This window comes from Actinia tenebrosa, unplaced genomic scaffold (genome assembly GCF_029948245.1).
Source record: "Actinia tenebrosa isolate PJP-AT-01 unplaced genomic scaffold, QUT_ActTen_1.0 PGA_scaffold5__44_contigs__length_20552954, whole genome shotgun sequence".
Taxonomy (NCBI): domain Eukaryota; kingdom Metazoa; phylum Cnidaria; class Anthozoa; order Actiniaria; family Actiniidae; genus Actinia; species Actinia tenebrosa.
In genome coordinates, this window is record NW_028292582.1 from 17,937,677 (window position 1) to 17,959,673 (window position 21,997).

Here is a 21,997-nt window from a genome sequence, read left to right on the forward strand (position 1 = left end):
TTGGTAGCCTTTTCGCCAGCAGGTTATTCGCTTGCTGTCTGAATCTTGAAGTTCGCCAAGACCCGGCGCTATGATGAATTCAGGGTAAAACCTACGCATGTAATCGACTACCTTTGCATGCAGGTCAGCTTCATTTTCTATCTTAAAAACTAATTTATTCGGGCTGTCGAAGCGTTTGTCCATCGCATATTTACCCGTCTTTCTCAACGCGGGTAGGACTTCTTCGAGGACCCAATCTTGGAATTCTTCTGCCTTTGCCATCTTCGAGGAGAATATCAACTGATACAACCCGGATTCGTTCACATACAGGGAATGTGGGTGTGAATTGGAAGGGAGGCGATTCACCTCCATTCTAAGTTCGCTAAGCCTTACCTTGTATTTATCGCGAACGTGCACCTTAATTGCATCCTTTGGGCGCTCGTAACCCAATGCGGCCGCTACTTCCTTTGCTTTGAAGTACAATTTATCGCCTTGCACGACTTGCAGTTTCGTACCGTTGCTTTCAAATACGCGAAGCATTGTATATTCAAGAAATATTTTAACATTGACGACTTCATTCCTCAGTCGTCCTAGTAGGCAACGCTTTTCAATTGGTTCATTTCTACGCTCAGTTGCGCGTCAGACACGACGAAGACGTAGCAGTTTATCTTGTCGCTGTCGGCGGCACTGGTGTTCTTGGTGCGCTTGATCTCCAATGTTATGCCATCCTGGGTATTTACTAGACGTAAACCCTGCCCATGTAGGTCTTCGTCGTTAATGGTGCGCATGTCAATCCATAACGCATATTTGTCCTTAAAGAATTCCTCGGGGCTAATTTGGTCGCCAAACTTGCGCATTGCCTCCCTGTACACGTCTGCGGGCTTTATCCCCTGGGAGTAAACCTTGTTTGGAACGCCGTTGACATTTACCCCCACGTTAGTAATGTTGGGGTTGTGAAAGGCTTCGGAGTCGCGCTTACCGGCTTCGTAGGGTTTGGCAAACACCAACATCAACCCCGTGAGACTTCTTCGGGGGAGGTTAATGCTTTGGTTGATAACCTCATCCGTCTTATCCAGGAAGCTGAACGTCTTATACATCACTACGTGGTCGTACAAGAATGCCTTTCCGGAGCTGTATTCCATGCCGGCGCTACGTGCTAAATCTTCGCTGTATATCGTTTCGTACTGTAATTCTAGATTAGTGATAGAATAAGGATCCACGGCTCCGCTAATTGCGCTGTCCATTCCTCCAATGACGTTCGTAGTGTCCGCCAAGGTTACTTAAAACTGTAACTCGGATAACTGTCTGGGGTAATACACGCCATGGTTCGTAATTACTTCAAAGTCCAAAGGGATAACGTATTTGGTACCGTACGCAGTTACTACCCTTGTTGCGTCTGCTACTGCGGTCGCATCGCCGGAGTCCGTAGGCGCGGGGTTAGTATCGCTGCGAAGCTTACGAAGGATAACGCTTCCGATTCCCTGCTCTATCTTTTGTGCACGGTCAAAGGCCGTCAACCATAAATCTTTGTACGTGGTGTACAGATCGTACCTATTTAAGTCTAAGAGGGATTCCCCGGCAAACTTGATTCTCATCTTAGAGACGAGGTTCCTACCCACGTTATTGACGGTATAGCGCTTGTCCTTGGTGCTTGGTTGTATTGCTAGGTCAAACCTTAAAGCCAGGGTGCCAGGAACTAAGACTAGGTTATCCGTTAGGCGGGGCACGCCTACGTACAGGGTCTCCCCTGGCTTAGCGCTAGAAGGGGTGAATGTGACCCGGTGAAAGGTGCGTTCCGCTTTCAGCCCGCCAACCTGCTTAGGTAATACGTTGGGATTTAACTTTGAGCTTATCATATATAATGGAAGCAGAAGGAATAGACTTTGATCCCCTTGCCGAAGAAGGTAAAGTCGACATTAACGACGAAGAATATGAAACCCTGCTGCCGGAAGCGGATAAGCCGGGCTTTTATGAAAAGCTGCGTCGCAAGTACGGCCTAGATGCCCCCGGTGCCTTACGTAGCCTCATAAAGAGGTTCAAAGGAAAAAACCCCGGTAAATCTCTTCCATCTTACATGCAAATGGGCGACTTAGGATTAGTTCCTGAAGCCCCCAGTGACGCATGGTTGCAAAAAGTCCAACGAGAAATGGACGAATCCATGGGAGAAACCCCGGATGACTTTGAAAGGCTTCAGGAGCTACTACCTGAGTGGATGCCTGAAAAGGCGCAGCTAATGTTCGAAGAAGATGAATACGGCAGGGAACTGATTATGGGTAGGCTTGCTAGAAGCGGCGCTAAGGTCTACGTCATCCGCGATGGAAAAGGAAGATTCTTTGCTGACCCCCGAATTCCTCCAACTTTAATGGCAGCTATTGGCGAAACGGTACCCGAAAAGCTACTTACCGACGTACGTAAGAGATATCCTAAAGCCAGTTCAACTCTTTTAGAATTCCAACGCGGGGGCAGGGGTCAAATTCAAATTCGTTACGTAGGTAGGGAAAAATGGTATGACTTTTATCAAAGCAAAAAGTCTAACGCACTTAACAATGCCTTACCAAGGGAAATAACGACGGCGCTAGGTAGACCCAACTTATCCGTGTTGTCCAGCTTAACTAGTAAGGAAACTATGAGGCTACAGGAGGAATTCCTCAAAGGCATTAAGACCCCCAAGGCTACCAGTCAAATGCATGCCATCGTAGGAATTTTGGACAGGGATCAAGGAAAACTCGCAAAGATACGAGCTACCAAGGAAAACGTAGAGGAAAAGCTAACGAGTACGCCGTCGGGCAGCAGCACTGCACTGCAGCTGCAGCAGTCTTTAGAAGCACTCGACATGGAAGAAAATGCGCAGCAAGAAATCATAAACAAACATAGGGAACAACTTGACGAACTTACGGAGCAATTAGATGAAAAAACCGCCGAACTAGGAGCAGCGGCCGAGCACATCGAATATTTAAAACAGGTAATGGACGAAAGGGAGGAGGAATACATGAAGCAAATGCAAATGATGAATGATGCCCACGAACGCGAAAGTGAGGACGGCAAGCACCGCATTAGTATGTTGCTGAGTGAAAGGGACGATGCCAGGAGGAACTTCGACCGCGCAGTTAGGGACATTGGAGATAGGAACGCCGAACTTAGACGCGTGGGTGCGGAGCTGGAAGCCTCGGTAATGCAAGAGCGGCGGTTAAACACGGAAATCATCGTTACGGAGGAGCAATTAAGACAAAGAGATCAAGCCATAGAGGACCTGGAAAGGCAAATACAAACGCAACGGGAAATAATCGACGATCAAACTCGCGCCGACGGGGAAAGAGAAGCAGCTCGGGCGCGAGTAGGGTCCCTAGAGGAAAGGATTGCGGAGTTGCAGGCGCAAAAGGAAGGCTTGAAAGAAGAGCTGGGGCTTACCACCCGACAAAAAATACTTAGGGTCCTTCGTAGGTACGGCATTCCATTGGCGTTTGCCGGAGCGCTAGCAGGTGCTATTGCTGGAATTATGAATGCAATTAACGGCGTGGCTTCGGGCGCAAAAGCGCTCGGAAAAGACATGGTAGAAATGGGGAAAAAAATGGGCAAAGAAACGAAAAACGAAATGGAAAAAATGGGAAAAGAAGAGAAAAAAGAAATGGAAAAAATGGGAAACAAAGTGGGAAAAGGAATAAAAGATATGGGGAAAAAATTAGGTGCGGGCTTAGTCGCCCTGGGAAAAACGTTCGCAGCCAGCGTTCCCGGGCTGCTTGGTAGCGTTTTAAGCCTGGTATTAAGAACCGGCGGAGAATTGTTGAAGTTTGTTGGGAATAACGTCTGGATCCTCGTAGTAGCTATTGGGGTGGTACTCCTGAAGAAGATGCAGGGTTAATCTTGTCCTTGTATGTTATGTCGGGCTTATCGTCGTCGGGTGTCCGAGGTGTTCTCGACTGGGGATAAGTAAAGATAGTATTCGCACCGCCTTGATAATGCGGAACTAGTGGTATGGCTGTTGTGGTAGAAATGGTTTTATGATTCCAAGTTTCATTGGGGTTGTTAGGTAATTTATTTATGAAAACCGTGCGGGTGCCAAGCCTACTATCTGGGAAAAGTTGTAGCTTAGCGTACTCACAATTAACCACCATTTGAAACGTCAACACGTAAAACGCCTCGGAACTATATCGATATGGTTGCGCCGAGAAATGAGAAGGCTCTCGATTATTAGCCGATATCCTAAAGGGTGTCAAAGGCTCATTATTCTCATCTATTAATCTAAGTCCTATATTAGATTGATACGCTGGGGAAAAGTTAATACTACAAATGATCAGTGCAAGACCTCCAACTTCAACCCACATTCCAATATCACGCCAGCCGCGATGCTCAAGAGTCTTATCTGTTAAGTAATAAACATGGTGGGTTTCCCTCTGATGTGGATTCATATATTTAAAGACTAAGCACTGTCAAAGTGCTAATGGTTAAATGGTTATAAGCCGTATCTCTTTGATTTTCTATGCTATTCACGCAAACGCTCCCTGAGTCGTCTACGCGTATTTGCAGCTTTACCTTCCCGTGACAGTTAGTGACCATATGAAAAGTCCAAGTCGTAAGATTCTCAGGGCTATTCGGTGGCGGCTCTACGGAGAAATGCGCAGGCTCCCTGTTGTTCGTCTTCGCGCGCATAGGCTGCAGTATGCCATTCTCATCCAGGAACCTAAAGCCCACGTTGGCATGGCCGGTCGTGCCAATGCAAATACTACAAAGGATTAACTTCTTCCCTGAGTAGTTCAAATCCACGGACATGCCAGTGACATCAACCCAAGAGCTCTGGGTGTATTTTTTCTCGCCTGTGTAAGTCGTATAGACACAATCTACTCCAGCTACGTAGGGGTTGTTCATCGCCATATATAATAGCTCAGACCAATGCTTGCGACTGTTAAGCCGGCTTTTAGTAAGGTGTGGTCATATTCCTCCTCTTTTTTAGGCGCTCGGTGTGGTTCTTTCTTAGGCGCTTGCGTATGGTGCGCTTCCTTAGGTGGTTGCGTATGGTGCACTTTTTTAGGCTGTTCAACAAAATGCCTTCTAAGAGTGTCAGAGTTCACGTCATTCACCCCAAACTTCATATCCTTAGTAGCTCGTTGAAGTTTGTTGTTGTGTCCTACTACAGAACCAGTATTTATAGATAAATTACTGGGCATTAACCAACAACCCGGGGCTACGGCATAGTCCAGTCGGGCCTTAGAATTTTGTATAGCTAGTTGGTAACGCTGTACGCCCTTGCTAATATCACCCTCCAAGATTGAACTTTCGAATAAGATCAAGGCTTCGGCTCGCGTCTCTTCTGCGGCGCCGGTATTCCCCACTATGCTTGATCGGGTGTTTACTTGGGCTCCAAGGATGGAATACACGTAAGCTTCTATGCTGCGGTTCAAACGGGCAAGGCCGGCTTTGGTTAGTCCTTTACCTTCTGGGGGTATAAAATTAAGATATTGCTTCGTTTGCTCGTCGTTGGTAATCTTAATAATCAGTGGATTAGCTCCACCATACTTACCACCCTCGTCTTTGAACAGAGGTCCGTCTCTAACTTCCTTAGTGGTCTTAGCGTTTGGTTCAAAGAAGGTGCTGCAGTCGTGAGTTTCTTTGTGATACCCAGTGTCCCACCGTAGCCGCAATGCATGAACTTCCTTATCGCTTAGCCTGTGTCCACCAATCCCCCAATAAGCCCAAATATGTCCCAAACCATTGTTAGCACCGGTAGTGCATCTAAAGTCTTTTCCCACAACTCCAAACTCCTTACAAAGCCTGTCATAGGCTGGAACGTCGTATTTGTTATCTCTAGGATAAAACGCAGCATCTCCCGGCAGCGCAATAACACCCATTTCACGTAGTATTCTTCTAACCGTGAAGTGGAAGTGAAACATGAATACCGAATTCTTCATTAAGTTCGCGGTGACTCCACAACCGCTGGTGGCGCACCAAACTGCAAAGTTCAGTTGCTGTGGCCAATACCGCATGTTGGGTCCACTTAGCCATTCGTGGGATTCCTTGGCGGTGGTGTGGTTAATGGGTACTTCTTTGAAGATATCCCGCACCTTTAATACGAAGGAATGGTCGTTAGAAATCCGCATGTTCAACGTCAAGTGCAAGCTTGGGTGCTTGTCAAATGGAACCGCGGGCATCGGATAAGTACTGGTACCCAGCAATAATTCCTTTGACCAACCTTGCACGGGCTTGTGTTCAACATATGTTGGCTTGGGCTTATGTTCAACATAACCAGAATTCTTCAGTTGATTGTCTATCTGATTAACCAGCGTAGGTTTCAAATCCTCATTGCTGTACATCCTAGAGCCGTTATAGTAAATCCCATCGGATCTCCTTTCGAACTTACTAGCATCCGCGTGCGGAAACATCTTCCTAAAGGCCCTCCAGTTCCAGTAATCCCTGTTGTCATGACGTGGCTGCTCCTGTACATCATTCCCAAAAGCGTCGTACATTAGTATATAATGGATGTTATACCATCAGCGCCTCCACTTTATCCTGATTTACCTAGGGAGGAACCTAACGAATTAAACGCCGAGAACTTCCGTTTGAATAAGGCAAATCTAATCCTGGCTTACTTAGAGGGGCAGACAAAGCACTATGAGGAGGTCAGGAAAAAGTATGCTAGAGCCCGAAGCATATTACATAAAATCGCGATAACTTCGGGGTCTATGTCCGTGGCTCTTACAGGCACCGGCGTTGCTACTTCGCTTACCGGACCTGGAATAGTCGTTGGCGTTCCTTTGGCCAGCGTTGGAGCCGTCTGCGGCATCGTTTCCGCTGTTACGACAGGCATTATGAAGCAACTGTCCGGTAAGATATCCAAGCACGACACACACATAGCCCTAGCAAGAGCAAAGGCTAACACCATCGCCGACTTAGTCTCCCAAGCTCTGCGGGACCGCCGCATAGACGACACGGAGTTTTCTTTGATCCTCGCGGAGGAAAAGAAATACGGCGAATTAAAGTCGGGCAATAAAAAAACCATAGTGAAAGATCTTTCCGAGGAATCTCGCAAACAGATCTACCAGAAGGCAAAAGAGGAGCTCCAAAGAAAACTCGCTCAGTAGACATCTGCTTTGAAAAGAACGTAGGTGGATTTCGACTGCACATTTCATCTTCTCGGAATCCATTCTAACAGCGGGTGGTTAGGGTCTATTTTGTAAAATATTTCGTAAATTACGTCGGGGTAATAAGGAATATCCTTATCCAGCCGACAGAATAACCACTCGGCCCTTTGCATATCTGGGACGTGAGGAATACGCCTACCGGTAATTTCAGACAAAAGATAGGGAATAGCTTTGTAATATTTCCCTAGCTTTAATTTTTTCAGCGTTTTCCGTAGACTTTGCGGGGTTGGCTCTTCTAAGTGGTCTATGATTTTCTGCGTGTCTAAATATATCGGATGTAAGCCTTGGATATGACTCATCCAGTCTCGGAAGTATTTTATTCTTTTGTATGGCGTTTTCTTACGACCTCCATTGGCGTAATATTGCTCTTTGGTAGCATTTGGTACGGCATTACGAATATTCTTACCACACTCGTAACACTGTGCTGACGTGTCATCTTCTATTTGCATTTTTTTACCACAACACCAAAAGGGTTCTGGCTTAGGTACGATAACTTTAGGTCTTAGACAAATTATGCAAAAGTCGTTAACGAACTTCTTACATTCGTGCATCGTATATTTATAAGATATCTTTCCCTCTGTTTGCGACCCCAACAGAGCAGCAGTTAGGCACATTTCGCGCTGCATGCGGATCGCGCAAGACCCCCTGTAGGGCGGGTTACCGACCTCCAAAACCCCGGGGAAGGCTGGCGTTTCTCGACTTGCGATCTTGACAATGCCGGCAATTCGCGCCCCCCCCTAACTGCTGCTCTAGCACTTTCATCAAACAATTCCATTTTCGCACTACGCAGCTCTTCTTTGGTCTTGCGGAGATCGTCCAACACTATTGCGAACGACTCCTGTATCTCCTGGAAATGCTTTTGGATATCTGCAATAGACAGCTGTGGTGGCTTCTCTGGAATGGCTACCTCCAAACCATTTTCCTTTTCCAGCCTGCGTATCTTAGGAATACCTATGCGGTATTTCTTAGCCGCCTTCTGCAGGCCCATGCCATTCTTGCGGTCTTCCAACATCTCGGCTATCTCTTCCTCGGACATATCTTTTGGTGTTGCCATATATATATATATATCTAGGAAGATGGTTTGGAGGCGACCATAGATAGGGAATTCCTTTGTTCGGATATAGATATAGGATGTATCTGTACATTGCTGTAGGTATGGTGGCATACATGCTTGGCAAGGATAGGACCATAGGGCTGCTCTTGGAGGTGGTGGAGGGCTTCTACCGCGGGCAGGAGGAGGTTGCAAAGATGCAAAAAGAGATTCGACGCCTTGTAGCACAGCCCTGCGGGGTTGTTGTGGGGGCACAAAAAAGGTTGTCGAAAATGGTTGTCGAAACGATGGGATTCTATACACTCTACTAATACGGTAAACCCCGTGTATACAGGTTTATTGAGAAATAGGTTTGCCTTTCTCATGTGAATTACATAGAAGTTCAGCATCTCTACGTACCTGACGAAGCCCGGCTGTGATACATAGGCCTCGGCTTCTTCTTTTGTGCTGGCTATCTTTATGCTTACCCTTTTGCGGATGTTTTCCATGGTCTTCCCAAACACGCTGTTGTTCATCAACTTAAATAGGTTCTTTTCAAAGTCGTTTTTAGCTTGCGTTCTCTTTTGGGTATTGAAGTCGATGTAACTACGCATCCAGGGTTCCTGCGTAAACTTCAGGACTCTGTGGATCTTCGTTATCTTCATACCATGTCTTACGTAAAACTGAAGATTCCTGTATTGTACTACATACTTCTTCTTATCCATCAATTTCATGGTGAGCTTCCTGTATGGCTTATACCTGGGGCACATTTCTTTCTGTAGTGGACTTAGATGCTCAAAAGGTATCTCGATACCTTCTGGTGCTAAGGGAAACTCATTATGCGAATCATGTAAATGTGGGGGATATTCGAGGTCTACTTCCAAAATGTAACCTTTATCATCCTCCTTCCCTACTGTCATGTAAAAGTCTTGCGGTCTTACTTTATCCCACTCAAAATCACGAACTGGTAAGTATTGTGACATTGCCCAACCATAAAAGTTATTAGCATCAAGGTAAAGTATGTATGACGTAGGCTTATTGGGGTCGTATGTTACAGTAGGGTTGTTTGCTTTGGCATAACGCCTGCTTGGACCGCAAACCCCACCGCGAATGCCATCTTCCATAAATCTGAACATATCATATTCCGTAAGTAAGTCTAATTGCGCGTTCGTCTTCTTTAAAAGAGCACTCCAACTGAGCCCTGGGGCTGTGTAGAAGTTTGCTGGATCTAATCCGTAATACTCCATCGCCATCTTTCTGAAGCTCTGGAAAACGTCTGCTAAGAGTACGACATCTGATCTTAGGTAGATGTCGTGATAATCACCCATGTTCTTGCAGAAGTGCTTTTTCCACACATCTAGGGCGTGTTGGTATTCATCATCTCCTATGCTGGATTCGGTTAGGGTGCTGTAGAATGCCTCTTTGGGGGTAGGGGATCTTCGAACTTTTCCCAGCCGCTCATGTATTCATATGGAGAAACCCCCTTCCTTTCTGCGTCGTATTGACTGGAAATGGGAAAGTCGGTGTTGTATCTGACTAAGTTGGCTAAGGAGTCTGCCATGAACTGCTGCGAATCTAAGAACTTCAACTTACCTACAGTCACAGACATGTACCTCTCTTTATTGTTGGGGATACACTTTACTTCAGACCCATCAGTTCCCTGTAGTAGGAGATGGCTGTCATAACCCCTAAGGTTATGAAAGAAGACTGGAATCTCCATTTCTGTATCTACTTTAAAGTTTATATTGCATTTCCAATTAGCTGCTCCTCTGTATTTACCCGTGACGTGGCAGTGATCTCTAACCTTATCCATGTAGAAATCCTCAACAAGGGCTTTGTGGCAGTGAATGCAGTGGGTAGAAGGCTTGTCTGGCTTTTCTCCCTTTTTTGCGTACCTGCCACACTTAAAATGAGCCTCTCCTAGATACTTTCCTTCCCCATCCCACGCATTCTTGGCTTACCTTCCAAACTGGAGAAGCGTCTGTTGGCAGATGTGGCATTTCTTTGCCTTGGCAAAAGCCTCCTGGTTCTCTTTGGTAAATACCATCTTCTTTGGATTCTTCAGCTTTTCTCTTATGACTTTCTCCTCTTCACGTAATGCATCAAGAAACCTCCAAGCTGCATTGAGACCACGGTAGATCACAGGAAAAATCTGCATTCCCATCAGATCTAACTACTATGTAACCAAAGGAGCAGACCTCATGTAATCCTAGTTTATCTGTAGCACCACTGTTTCTTTCTTCTTTCGTTATCGGTGCTTCAAAGTCCGTGTATATGACATAAGGCACCCACATCTGCTTCTGGTGGTATGACTAGGAAAGGGTCTTATCTACAGGCATCTGTATTCTCTGTGCCACCTCCTCTACTCCGCGACATATCTCATCGTGTGCTTTTAGGGCCTTAACACTGGTAAATGATAATAAACAGCAATCACAGAAGTACTTCTTACCTCTGTGCTTCGTATGTCTGTAAAACAGTCTGCTGATATGCTTAACCCAGGAGTAATGCCCGCCGTAGTAAAAGAGGTGTATCCTTTCTCCTCTGTTTTTCGATATTACCAGCGGCACTATTGTCTGATCTCTGATACCGTAAACGTTAATAGCTAAGTCGTTTTCCTGCTCAAATATCGGTATATCCATCAGCTGCATGGGAAACTCCACACCATCCCATTCTAAATTATCCGTTGGGTACTTGCTTGGTCTGCAGGGATCCTTATCTGCTGGGTACAGTGCGGATCGTATTGCCCACATAAAGCATAGATTATCGTTGTTTTTTACATTGACTATGGCTTTCTTTCTCTCTATCCAAATAGGTAGTGGCACTTAACTACCTCCTCGTATAGGCATGTACCTTGCCATACTAATGTCTAATCCTTCTACTTCCTCTATTGCCCAGCCTGATCCTTCCCGCGTATAGTTGGAAAGAGACTCGGTAATTGCTTCCAATGCACTGCTAAGTGACTGTCTTAGGTCGGTTGATTCTAATATAATCAGCGACTTTGATCGCAGCATTGCTGTCGTAATGACATCATCCTTTACTAATCTTACCTGAACCATTATGCTTGCTTTCAGTGCACCCACCTCCTTCAGCCCTTCCAATAGCGTTCTTTTCATCTTGTTTTCCGACTTCATCCAAAACTGCCTGACGTCAATATCACCGTTTCCGGGTATCGACACTGTCTTAAAGTTGCTTTGGGATTCCATATATAATAGGAAATATCTTTTACCTAATACTAGGTCCTCTTTATGTCATCGTAATCGTTCTCACAGTCATAACAATGCCAATAGAGCTTGACCTTAATAGGAAAAGACTTACCACAGAGGCAATCATAACTGTCCTTACACTTTGTCTTTTTCATCTTTAAATGCTTCTTGAGATCTGCCTCCCTCTTAAATGTTCTACCACATTCTTCACAATACATATATACTTAGATGATATTTTGGACTCCTTCCATTACCAAAAAACAGTCAGTATCGCTCGGTAAATACGTGAATCACTACTTTACACAGGTGATCCTGGGGTTGGAGGTGCGCTGATACCCCCAACCCCTATACTACTTTGTTAACACGTTAGAGAGTACGGATTTTCCAGTTTTCAAGATCTCATTTGGTACGTTATCAATTCCAGGCGATTTATTAAGCTTTAGATTATCGACTGCTTTTTGAACAATTTCATAATCGAGACTTCCTAATTCATCATCCGTACGGTCACTTTGTGATGTGTTTGAAATATCATTCATGTTCTCCGAGTTTAACTTTTTAAAACAAGAGAATATTTCGTCAACTTCAATAGGGCAAGATTGTACCGCCTGTTTTTTCTGGATATGAAAAAATATTCTTTAAGTCTTTCCATAATCTCTTGGAGTCATTCAAATTTAAGTTGTTTATACAAGATTCAAAATACTTTTTCTTTTTGTGTCTACACAGGGATTTAAAATTCTTTTTCTTCCGGTACAAATGTTTTCTCAATAAATGAGCATTTGTAGGATTTTTACATATTTTTTTCCCGAGGGTTCTGATATTATCTTTTTCAGATTTACAGACGGTGTCAAACCAATTTGGGTCATGGCTAATTCTGCTAGATGAATGGGTTTGGCTATGCTTGAGAGAAGCTCCGGCTTTCTCACAGACATTAATCAGAATTTTAGTAAAGGAGCTAGTCACCTTTTCAATTTCTTCAATAAGAGGCTTGTTATCCGTATTTCTTACTTCAGTGTCAAAAGCTGCAAGTTCATTCTTAAATGTCTCACAGTTCAATACTTCTAATAAACTTTTTTTAACTATGTCATTTAACTTAAGAGTCTTGTGTTTAAAAGTTTTACATTTGTTTATAGATTGATTGCGTTTTTTTGATAGTATAATTGACCCTGATATTGAAAGAGATATGACAATGGTCGGATAAATCAGGATGCAAGCTATTTACTTTCAAGAATCTCACGGAGGGTAATAATAAATTATCTGAGATAACATAATCAACTAGACTACTGCCATTGTATTGATGGCACGTTTTCACTCCAGCAAGGTCCCCAAGGGTGCGACCATTTAGAATCCTTAGACTATTTTCTATACAAAAATCTATAAGAGCTCTACCGCGAGAGTCAGTTTTGTTATTATAGGTTCGTCAAGTACATAATCTTCATGAAGATCTAAGTATTTATCACTATCAAATAAGTCATAATCCTGTAAGAGGCCAGTTCTTGCATTGAAATCCCCTTGTATGATTATCGAACATTTTGTTGAGAAGTTTAACACTTCATTTTCTAAATCAGTAACATAATCTTCAACCTGTTTTCTTTCGTAATTGCAAGGACTAAGATAAACGGTGCACAAATATATGTCCCTAGGTAATCCGAAAAACTCTTCGCTCAGTTTACACCAAAGAGTGTTTTTACTTGGAGTTGGGATATATGCAACCCCTTGAATAGGGTCAAGGTTTATAGGCACCAGCGGAACCCCCCCCGTCAGAAACTGGATCAAGTAATCACGTCACGTGCAAACGAACGGAATTGGCAATAAAGTTCAAGGATCGTGGACCATCCTCAAAAGGAGGGGGTGGGATAAGAATGCAAAAGATATAAGAGATTAGTGTAAGACTACGGAGAGCAAGGGATCTCTGGTCTGTCGAGCCACTCGTCTTATTAAGCCTCGTCTTAGACGTTTATACAAGTTAAGTGTCAGATCTAACTACACAAACTAGAGCAGAGTCAGGTTGACCAGAAGGACTTTCCTTAGTCGGTGTGGCTGTCAGTCAGGAATCGTTACTCGACCACTGTCCTTACTTAGGTCTGTACCTCCCAGTACAACCCGAACTACAACCTTAGCCTTGTTCATAACTAAGTACAAGATTGAATGCACAAAAATAGATAAATTACTCGTCCTTATATAACCAGGTAATCCAATCTGAAATTCTTTTTAAATCACCTATCTAGACAACTTCTACCTTGGTGGTTTGAATGTTTAGGTTAATTTAAAGAGGTATGTAGAACAGGAAACTACAAGTAGATCTATAAGTCAAAACAACCTCGGTTACTAAGGTAAACATGCTAGACTTGCAGAATCATATACAAAAAGCATATTCATGTAAACAAATCATTCCTAAAATTCTGTTACATAACACTAGTATGGGAAAAAAGGGAAAAAGTGAGTGATAAGATTGGAAAATGTAAGAGACTAGTATGGGAAAAAGTGAGTGATAAGATTGGAAAATGTAAGAGACTAGTATGGGAAAAAGTGAGTGATAAGATTGGAAAATGTAAGAGACTAGTATAGGAAAAAGTGAGGAATAAGATTGGAAAATATGAGACTACTATGAGAAAAGGGAAAACGTGAGAGAATAAAATGGAAAAATAAAAAAGACTAGTATGGGAAAAGGCAAAAAGTGGGGGATGGGCTATAGCAATTAGCAACCCCGTCTTTGCGGTCGATGAAGGTCTGCTGATTAAAAGCAAAATTTAAAGTATTTTCTCTTTTTTTAAAAGTGAGGACCTAGTTATTTCCTAACCTGAATAAGACCCAAGACTCAACTGATACTTGCTTCTTTCACTGCTCACAGCAAAGTAGTCGTACTCAGCATACGCACTCTTCCCCTTGATGTCTTGTAGGTCAACACGAAGACGATTGCGAGTCTGATGGGTCAACCGGTTGATTTTATCCAGTCCCAACCAGAACTCGCCTTTCAGGTCACCAAAACCGTTCTTGTAGTCAGCCCAACCTCGATAGAAGTCAACTGAACCGTCTTGTCTCTTTTGGAAGACTGTCCATCCACCTCCACTCGTGTTCTGGTCACAGTAAACCTATGAATCGAAATGTCACACTGAAAAAACTATTTTTTAAATTTATGTAGAAAGCCAAACTCAGTATTATTTTACGTTTTTTTTTATAACGAGATACCTGACTGTATGTTTTCCACTTTACACCACACTTGTTTTTTTTTAACTAGTCATTAGAAAGAGTATCCAAATTTGTAAAGTTAAGTTTACCTTGAATGGCCCTTTGCCGTCACCGGGATCGACTGTGTAAACACCACTTTTTTTGCCACCTCTTCTAAGAACTTCAGCACAGTTTTTGGGCACTGAAAACAAAACGAATTGTGCTAATTTCTAGTGTTGTGTTTGTATAGCAATTTGATTCTACGAAAAACGTCAATAACAGGAATAGGAATGTCATATGATTGCTTTAACGATTGTTAACAATACCTCCTTTCATACTAGAACCAGTTTTGTTTAACGATGCTCCCAGTTTTTCCATGATGACATTTAATTTCTCTTCGATGGCTTTCAGGGCACCAGAAAACTGCTTGGAAGAAGCCGCACCTCCAAAAAAAATATGATATACATCGTCATTCGTTTTGGTTTTGGTTACTTGTTTTCCTTCACTGACAATAAACAAGCTGATGAAAATCGGCACAAATCTCAACACTTTCATTTTGAGAGCTTTTTCTCTTCGACACTCGCGTTCAGTCAACAGGACAACAGGTTGTGGGCAAAACTTACTGAATCATACAGTGTAATACAGATAGCTCAAACTCAAACACGAATTTTGGACATGTTTTTGAATGAATTTTTCTGTTAGCCAATCTTAATTCTTTCTAATTAGGTGGTTAAAATGTAGTTGGTTCAAATCAGTTAGATACCTTTCTACCTCCTTCCTACATAATATGATAAAATTTAAGCGCCTCATTTGGGAAGTCAAAAAGTTGGATCGCTGTTTTTTTGACCAAACGCCAGTAAACACGACGAACGACGTAAACGAATGAACAAGTTTTAATAATGAAACGTAGTCGCAAGATGGCCGACCAATAACAACAGTAATGAACAGGCGTCACTGGCGCGGGCGCGCGCGCATGACAGGCACAAATGTCCGCGGGCACAACGGGCTCGCTGGCGCAGTATCTTCTTCTTCCTTATTTTCTGTTAATTAACTGGATAACAAAGTTATTATGGTTCATACATCTACAGGTCGCATAATGTCTCAATATAGGAAGTAGTCCTTGAGGTAGGCTGGGGGTTTGCGTGTTCGTTGTGGTCTCGAGGGAGATTCTTCGCTGCTGAGTTCGTTGTTGATGGGCAGTGGGACGGTGAGAGTGACTTGCGAGGGTGGTGGGTCTTGCTCAGTTGTTTCTGGGGTTGTGTTGGTGTCTTCTTCTGATGCGTTGTCTTGATTGTTTGGTTTACACCAGCTTGGTAAGTCAACTTCGTATGGGCGGATAAGTTCCGACGGGGGTGTTGGTGGACTTGGTTCTTCTGACGCTAACGTTGGGTCTACGGTGGCGAAGTCTTCGTCGGCATCGTTGTGGATTACTTGAGTACTAGTGTGGGAGGAGGCGAGGGGAGCGGGAACGGCATAGCACTCACATAGCTTGACCTTGTATGATGTGGCGCGAAGTTGGGATCCGGTGAACTTCTTAATGTAACACCAAGGGTCGCTCACTTCTGTAACGATGTAGCGGTCACGAGCACGTAGTTTGTCGCGGTCAGCGATCAAATAAACTATGTCTCCCACTCGAATCTGTGGCTGAGGTGCGGCAACTCCGTGTTTGTCTTTGGACTTTTCGCTGTGGGGATGGTTAGTGGACCTCTTCTGGTGCTGCGCTACTATATTCTGGTAGTCAGATAGTGGGAGTTGGTCACAGGTGTATTGACTGCGCTGTGTCCATAGTTCACGAGCGGAGAGACCTTGATGGCGTAGGCGAGAGTTGAGACGAGCTGTTGCTAGTGCGAGGCCAGTAGAAGTAATGGGTCCACCTCCGGGCTCCTGTCGCAGAAGCTCTTCTTCTAGCTCTTGAATAGCCTTTTCGGCGACTGGGTTCTTATTCTTATTCTTTATGCGACCAACATCGAGCCAAATGTTCAAGTGTTTTAGACCGTCGTTGTTGCTAAGAGATAAGAAGCTTGGTGCAGGGTCTACTCGAATGACTGCTCTTGGACCGTCCAAAGGGTGTAGTTCCACAATGAGGCGTGTAAGGGCGTCGCGCAGGGTGTCGTACTTTTCGTCTTGTATTACACAAGTGTTGGTGTAGGATGTCGAACACTCTCTGAGTAGTAAGATTGCTTGTCGTTGTCGTTTGATAACGTCAGCAGCGAAGGATATGCCGACGACGTCGGGTGGTTCTTCAGATGATTGGCTTACGAGAGAACTTGGAAACTTCCGTAAGGAGGCACATGGGTGGCATGACGAGGATACCCTGGTTAGGGCACTGTTCATGTCTAACGCAAAGAAGTGGCGTAGTACAACCATCTGAAGCTGGTTGCGAGATGGATGGTTTAGACGAACGTGGAGAGCTGTGAGAAGACCATCAAGTACGGACCGTGGTACTACTATTGCCTCAGATGAGGGGGTGAAAGGTTGGTTGCGTTTGACTACTAGAACGCCGTCTTTGGAGATGGACGTTACGTTTAGATAGCGTTTGATGTCTTTTATGTTAGTCGGTTTCTTCGAGGGTCTAGTTCCTTGTTTCAGATGGGCATGGACTCTGCGGAGGTCGGGACATCCGTTTTGGATTTCTCGCCAGGCTGATCTCGTGGTGAATGGAAGTGACTTGGTGTTGTCGATGATGTCTTGAACGGACACGTCACGGACGACAGAGTCTTCTGTTTCTTTGATGAAACTGCACACCTGGCATGTTGGTTCTTGGCACTCTGGAGCGTTGCGGCTCGTAAAGTCTGAAGGGAGGTTAGCCGTACCGGCCAAATGCTGCAACGTGACTTGATATCGGCTAACGGTAGTTAGGAATGATGTTACCCGAGGGCTTGCGGAAAATTCGCCGCGACAGAGTTTATTGATGGCTTGGACGCATGGTTTGCTGTCAGTGAGTACGCAAGTACGGTGTTCAGACTGTATTATAAACGGGCTGAAGTGCTTGACGGCCGCGGCGATACTCAGTGCTTCAATTTCACAGGGCAGCCAGTTGACTTGGTGTTTGCGGAGTTTTGCGCTGAAAAATCCGGCAAGATAGAGGTTGTTCTCACGGGACACATATAGTGTTGCTCCGAGGCCACGTTTGGTTACGGAGCCGTCTGTTACGATCCATAAGGAGTCGGATGGACGTGGTAGAGCGATGGCTTTGGTTGACGTGAGGGCCTGCTGAGCAGCTTTAAACTTGTGGAGAAGACTTTCGTTCAACGTAAGTTTGTCTTGTGACTGGAGACCCGAGATTGCGCCTTCGAGGGGGTCGATTAGGGAGGAACACTCTGGTAGGACGCGGCTAAGGACTTTGTAGGACCCGATAAAAGAGCGCATGCCTTTGACGGTAGTTGGAGGAGAACAAGATGCAAGAACCGCGACGCGATGAGGACTTGCAGATAGTTTGCCTTGGGACCACACCCATCCTAATATGGTGGTGGACTTTGGACAGATGACCGTTTTAGTTGGTGAGAGTCTAAGGTTGCACCTGTCAAGCTGTTCCAGGACCCGTGCCCAGATAGGTAGAAGGTCGTCGGGGCTTGCTCCTCCGCAGTACAAGTCGTCTGCTATCTTTGCCACGCAGCCTTCTTGGATGAAGTCACCAAGTACTCGACACATCATCTCTTCGAGTGCTGTTTCTGAGCCGGGCATTCCCATTGCGGAGCGGCAGTAAACGCGTACGCCACGAAATGGTGTGGCTACGCCGCAGTACTTCCTGGATTCTTTAGCAAGGGGTATTTGGTAGAAGGCGCGGCTGAGATCAGACTTTATCAGGAACTTCCATGGTGCAATGGTGCGTAGTGTGGAGTCAACGTCTGGCATGAGTGATGGTTGGGGTTTGCTGTAACGTCCCACGTCTGCAAAGGCAGTGACGAGGCGATGACCGCCAGAGGGTTTCTTTATGAGGAAGGAGGGGTTCAGGTATTCTACTGCCACGTCGATATCTTCGGGTTTTTGGAAGACTTGGTCTCTTTCCAGTTCGTCAAACTTCTCTTGCAGCTCTATTAGTTGGTTTCGAGAGTATTGAGGAAGGCGCCCTTTACGTTGGGGCGGCTGTACCGGTCCCATGTTTACGCGGGCTTCTATATGGCCCGCTGCTCCGTTGTACCCTGGAATGTCCGGTTTGAAGACGTTGTCGTATTTCTGTAGGACCTTCTGGAATTGGTCACGCATGGAACTTGTAAGTAGCTTGTCTGGATCTAGACTTACGCTGCCTGAGGACGGCGGGGTAGGCTTTACTTCTGTAACGGGGAGTGTTGAGGGTGGAGCCGCTTCGGGAGGAGTCGCTGGGACGGTTGGGCGGGCCCAGCAGATGTGGTCGTGGCGTCGGACGGTGTATGGTTCGTCGGACGTGTTGGTAATTCGCACTTTACCTCCGACTGTATCTATGACTCGTGGTTGGGGCCATGGGTTTTCGCTGGGTGGAGGGCGTTTGAGTTGGGATGTATCACTACGGGGTTCAATGGCGATAGTGTTGTCAGTTCCCAGCTCGGGGGGGACGTCAACTTCTAGGTAATCTCCAGGCCAGATAACGGTGGTGGGCGACGATGAACGTAACACATACGACGTGGCGTGGCGTATGGTGTGAGCCTGAGTGCTGTGTTTTTCATCGGTGTGGTACAAGATGGTTTCGGAGCCTTGTATAGTTATCTGTTGAGTGGCTGGGCGAACTGAGATGTCGTTCGCGATGAGGAAGGGTATTCCAGCGAGTATGTCAACATCTATGTCCTCTACTACGAGGGCGTCGAGCGCGAGTTTCTTGTTGGAACGAGAGAGCAGGACGTGTACTTCGCCAATAACGGTCAGCGGTGTCGTACCATCGGCTTGCAATGCTTGTTGGGAAGACTTTTCGACGGTAAGACCAAGTGTCTGGGCAACGGACGCTTTAATCATGCTGGTTTCGGCGCCGGTGTCGAGGGTCAGCCTCACTGGGTGTTGTCGATAGAAGGCGTTGAGTAGGGGTGACCTTCTGGTGCTGACCCTTCGGGAGATGGAACGTGCGGACGGAAGGGCTGACGCTTCACTGTCAACTTGATCAGGTGCGTACAGATCTAGGTTATCGTCGTCTTCTTCTACTTCCTCTTCATAGTTGGTTGTCGAGCGAGTCTTGGCGAGGAAGAGTCTGTCCTCAGGAGGTAAGTAAGGGCACTTACTTAGGAAATGCTGTTGATCTGCGCGGCCTGCTTCTTTGCATAGTGGGCATGACCTGGGGCGTCTGGAAGTCGTTGGGCGGCGACTGTTTGGCAATTTGTTTGGTTCACGTGAGGCAGGGAATCTAAATTTTGACGCTGTAGCGCGTAGTATCTTGGAATCAGCGGCTGTGCGTAGTTCGTCAAGCAGTGAGTCCAACGCTTGGGAGATTTCTGGTTTTATCGATGCGAGGGTTCTGGAGCGAAGTTCCGTGCCATATCGTTGTTTTACGAGGTTTGGTAAGTCCGGGTGGATTAGTCTAAGCCAGGTGAGAACGATCATATTTTCAAGACTGGGTGTTGATTCCTCGTCGGCGGTTATACTCTCGCCATGGTGGGTGATATTGCCATTAGCGATGAGGAGATTGTCTTCGACGAAGGACATCAGTCGTTGAAAGAGGTCTTCTGGGCGTTCGTCATGTTCCAGTTTAATGTTATTAAAGTCGATAAAGTGTGCTCCGGTGGACTGGAACCCATAATGCATGCGAATCATTTGCCAGATGGAGTTGATAGATGTTGAGTTCTTGACAATTGAATTTCTAGAGATAACTGGGCAATAATTAGCGATTTGGCCAAGCATCAACTCCAGATGGGTACACTTTTGCTGTGCTGTTCGACGTCTAGCGACAGGGACTGCTTCACCGTCATCAGTAAAGCCTCTTAGAGGGCCTCGAGATTTCTTTAGCCACGTCACGGTATCACCAAGGAAGGATGCGAAATTTACGTCGAGAGATAATGTATACTGTAGGTTTTGTCTCCATGCTTCGAAGGAAGTGATTGTCTCGTTTTTAGTCAGTGTCCATTGTTTTGGTGCTCTTGTTGAAGTCATTTTTGGAGTCGATGGTTTGGGTGATTGTTGATGAGGCCGTGTGAATGTGTTTCGTAAGCTCTTGTGTACGTTTCTTGCTGTTCGTTTTCCAACCACCGTACAGGTTGGCTCGTTACGAGACTTCTGCTATTGATCGTTGTATTTATACTGTTGTTCGTGGGTCCTTTAATCGCTGCCACCACGCCAGTAAACACGACGAACGACGTAAACGAATGAACAAGTTTTAATAATGAAACGTAGTCGCAAGATGGCCGACCAATAACAACAGTAATGAACAGGCGTCACTGGCGCGGGCGCGCGCGCATGACAGGCACAAATGTCCGCGGGCACAACGGGCTCGCTGGCGAAAACTATATTTTGAAACGCACCGAGGTAAACTCCCATCATTAAACACACACACAAAAAAATTAGGCTCATCAAACGACGTGTCCGTTATTGTTATAAATATTCATAACTTTCAACTATTACTGCACGTAAAAGACTACTACTATTCTCACTGAATAAATTATCACCAAGCAGTATAAATTAAGTCAACACACATGACTCATTGCATAACGTTGAACCTTCGAAGTACGAATTTTTTCCCACCCACCCACCCCTAAGCCTGGGGGCGGTAGTGTTCTCGTTTTCCCTTAGTCGCTGTTTGCCTCATCATCGTCGCTGATCTCGCCTCATAACTTAATCATACTGCGACGTGATAATGGCTTCAGTGAGGATATATTACTACATTCATTATTTGCAACACACAACACTCAACTCATCAAATGTTGAGTTTGATGGAAGGAGGATATGTATACGACCGGAGAACTTGAAAAATAAATAAACTAATTACAAAAATAGCAATGTGTGTTAGCAATTTATCCCTTATTGCAATTAACTCAGACTTTGCGACCTTGACTTTAAACCGGAAGTCTGCAAATGACAACTTCATTTTATTAATGATAGGAAAGCTTAGTCAATATTTTTATGGACTTACACACTTTATATTAATCGTTAACTAACCATAGTTTATTGACACACACTATGGGCCAAACTGGAAAAAAATTCTAAACGTTTTCTTTTAAAAACATGCCAATTCGAAAATTTCATCTTTCCCTAGAAACCTCTAGAAAAAATCTAGTTTTGAGTATTGAATTGTTTGCGTCCGCGTATTTGCGATTTGAGGTTGCCCATGGTAGCACGCTGATAAAACCCCATGGAGCCACCTTAATTAGGTAGAAGGGTGCCTAGTTCAGAAAGCTGGGCCAGACTATTTAAAACCATTTTGTTTTATTTGTATTCGTCTCCCCACCTTTCCCTATTCTTTTCTAGATCTTTCGTGACTTCTTGTGTGGAATATGAAATCAATATGTCGAACATCGGCAACAGCATGGAATACTATTTGATCTTTGGACTTAGGAGTACGTTAAATTTGGTAAAAAGATGTCACTTCAGTA

The 21,997-nt window shown here is 44.9% G+C and overlaps 2 protein-coding genes across 2 annotated transcripts in view; both read right to left on the bottom strand.

Moving 5' to 3' along the window:
- LOC116291008 (fibrinogen C domain-containing protein 1-like) overlaps positions 1-14,919 on the bottom strand; it is a 46,211-nt gene extending 31,292 nt beyond the window's left edge. The window contains exons 1-3 of the mRNA XM_089038338.1: positions 14,855-14,919; positions 14,621-14,712; positions 14,143-14,434 (exon numbers count right to left, since the gene is read on the bottom strand). Coding sequence (XP_088894464.1) covers positions 14,143-14,434; positions 14,621-14,712; positions 14,855-14,888 — 418 coding nt within the window. The 5' untranslated portion in view covers positions 14,889-14,919. The remainder of the gene's footprint in view (positions 1-14,142; positions 14,435-14,620; positions 14,713-14,854) is intronic.
- Positions 14,920-15,611: 692 nt separating this feature from the next.
- Positions 15,612-20,800, bottom strand: LOC148906773 (uncharacterized). Its single transcript, XM_089038121.1, has one exon. It carries the CDS (start codon positions 20,559-20,561, stop codon positions 15,612-15,614), a length of 4,950 nt encoding a protein of 1,649 aa, XP_088894247.1. The 5' UTR covers positions 20,562-20,800.
- Between the last annotated feature and the right edge of the window lie 1,197 nt (positions 20,801-21,997).